Genomic DNA, 909 nt, shown 5'->3' on the forward strand with positions numbered 1-909 from the left:
ATCTCCACGAGGAGCCCGCCGCCGCACTCGCCGCTGCAGTTCTCCGCCTCGGCCATCCTGCCCCCCGCGCCGTCGTCCTACTTCCCGCACACCACCATCCGCTACCCGCCCCACCTCAACCCGGCCGACACCCTCAAGAGCTACGTGCCGCCGTACGACCCGTCCAGCCCGCAGAGCAGCCAGGTGAGCGCCGACGACTTTGCGCTGTCTTTTCCGAATCCGAATAGGGACGTGCGGTATTTCACCATACGGAGGGAAAGCCGTCCACGTTTGAAGAGTTTCACTCGGGGGTGCGCTCACTTTTGTTGCCACCGGTGATAAGATACGGTCACGATGATGCGTGCCTCGCGAATGTCCACTGTACTGCTGTCGTCCTGTAATCGGACCCAATTCCGAAATTCTCACCAAGAGGTTTTCTGGCTTTTGTTGCCGCCGATTTCGAAATTTGAAGCGCACACTAAAATACCCAAGCTGCATACGGACGCCATTGTAGCCAAAGTGCCATTCGTGCGTCTCGCCATCTCTCGGCAGAGTCCCGGTCGGCGAGGAAAAAGGGCATCTTTTCCAACCGTTATCGCCGCGACGATTGTTCCCGACGGCCACGCTAATCGCCGCGCAGAAAAAGCAAACGCTTGCGAGACGTTTGAAGGAAGCGCGCGGCGTTACATTTGAAGGAGAACGGTGCAGGCGTCTCAATAGAAGAGCCCCGTGTGACATTTATGTGAGTTTTATTTCCGCGCGCTTCGCACTGTAAACAATAGCTCCGTCGCCACAATGCGTTTTTTTTTAATGGGTGTCTGTTACTCGAGAGAAAAACCACGGGGAATGATAAAGGTCGTAAATATTTGCCGTTGCCGGGGCCCGGCTCTTGTGCAGAATTAACTGGCCCTCTGCTCGTCAGGGAGGGGG

The 909-nt window shown here is 56.5% G+C and overlaps 1 protein-coding gene across 7 annotated transcripts in view; it reads left to right on the plus strand.

Annotated features, from left to right (window-relative positions):
- The window catches only part of LOC109508391 (nuclear factor 1 B-type), a 57,095-nt gene that overhangs the window by 44,149 nt on the left and 12,037 nt on the right, over nt 1-909 (plus strand). For all 7 annotated transcript variants that reach the window (XM_019858337.1, XM_019858338.1, XM_019858342.1 and 4 more), the window contains one exon: nt 1-183. In XM_019858337.1, the coding sequence (XP_019713896.1) occupies nt 1-183 (183 nt within the window). The remainder of the gene's footprint in view (nt 184-909) is intronic.

The sequence above is a fragment of the Hippocampus comes genome, unplaced genomic scaffold (genome assembly GCF_001891065.2).
Source record: "Hippocampus comes isolate QL1 unplaced genomic scaffold, H_comes_QL1_v1.1 scaffold48, whole genome shotgun sequence".
NCBI classification, from domain to species: domain Eukaryota; kingdom Metazoa; phylum Chordata; class Actinopteri; order Syngnathiformes; family Syngnathidae; genus Hippocampus; species Hippocampus comes.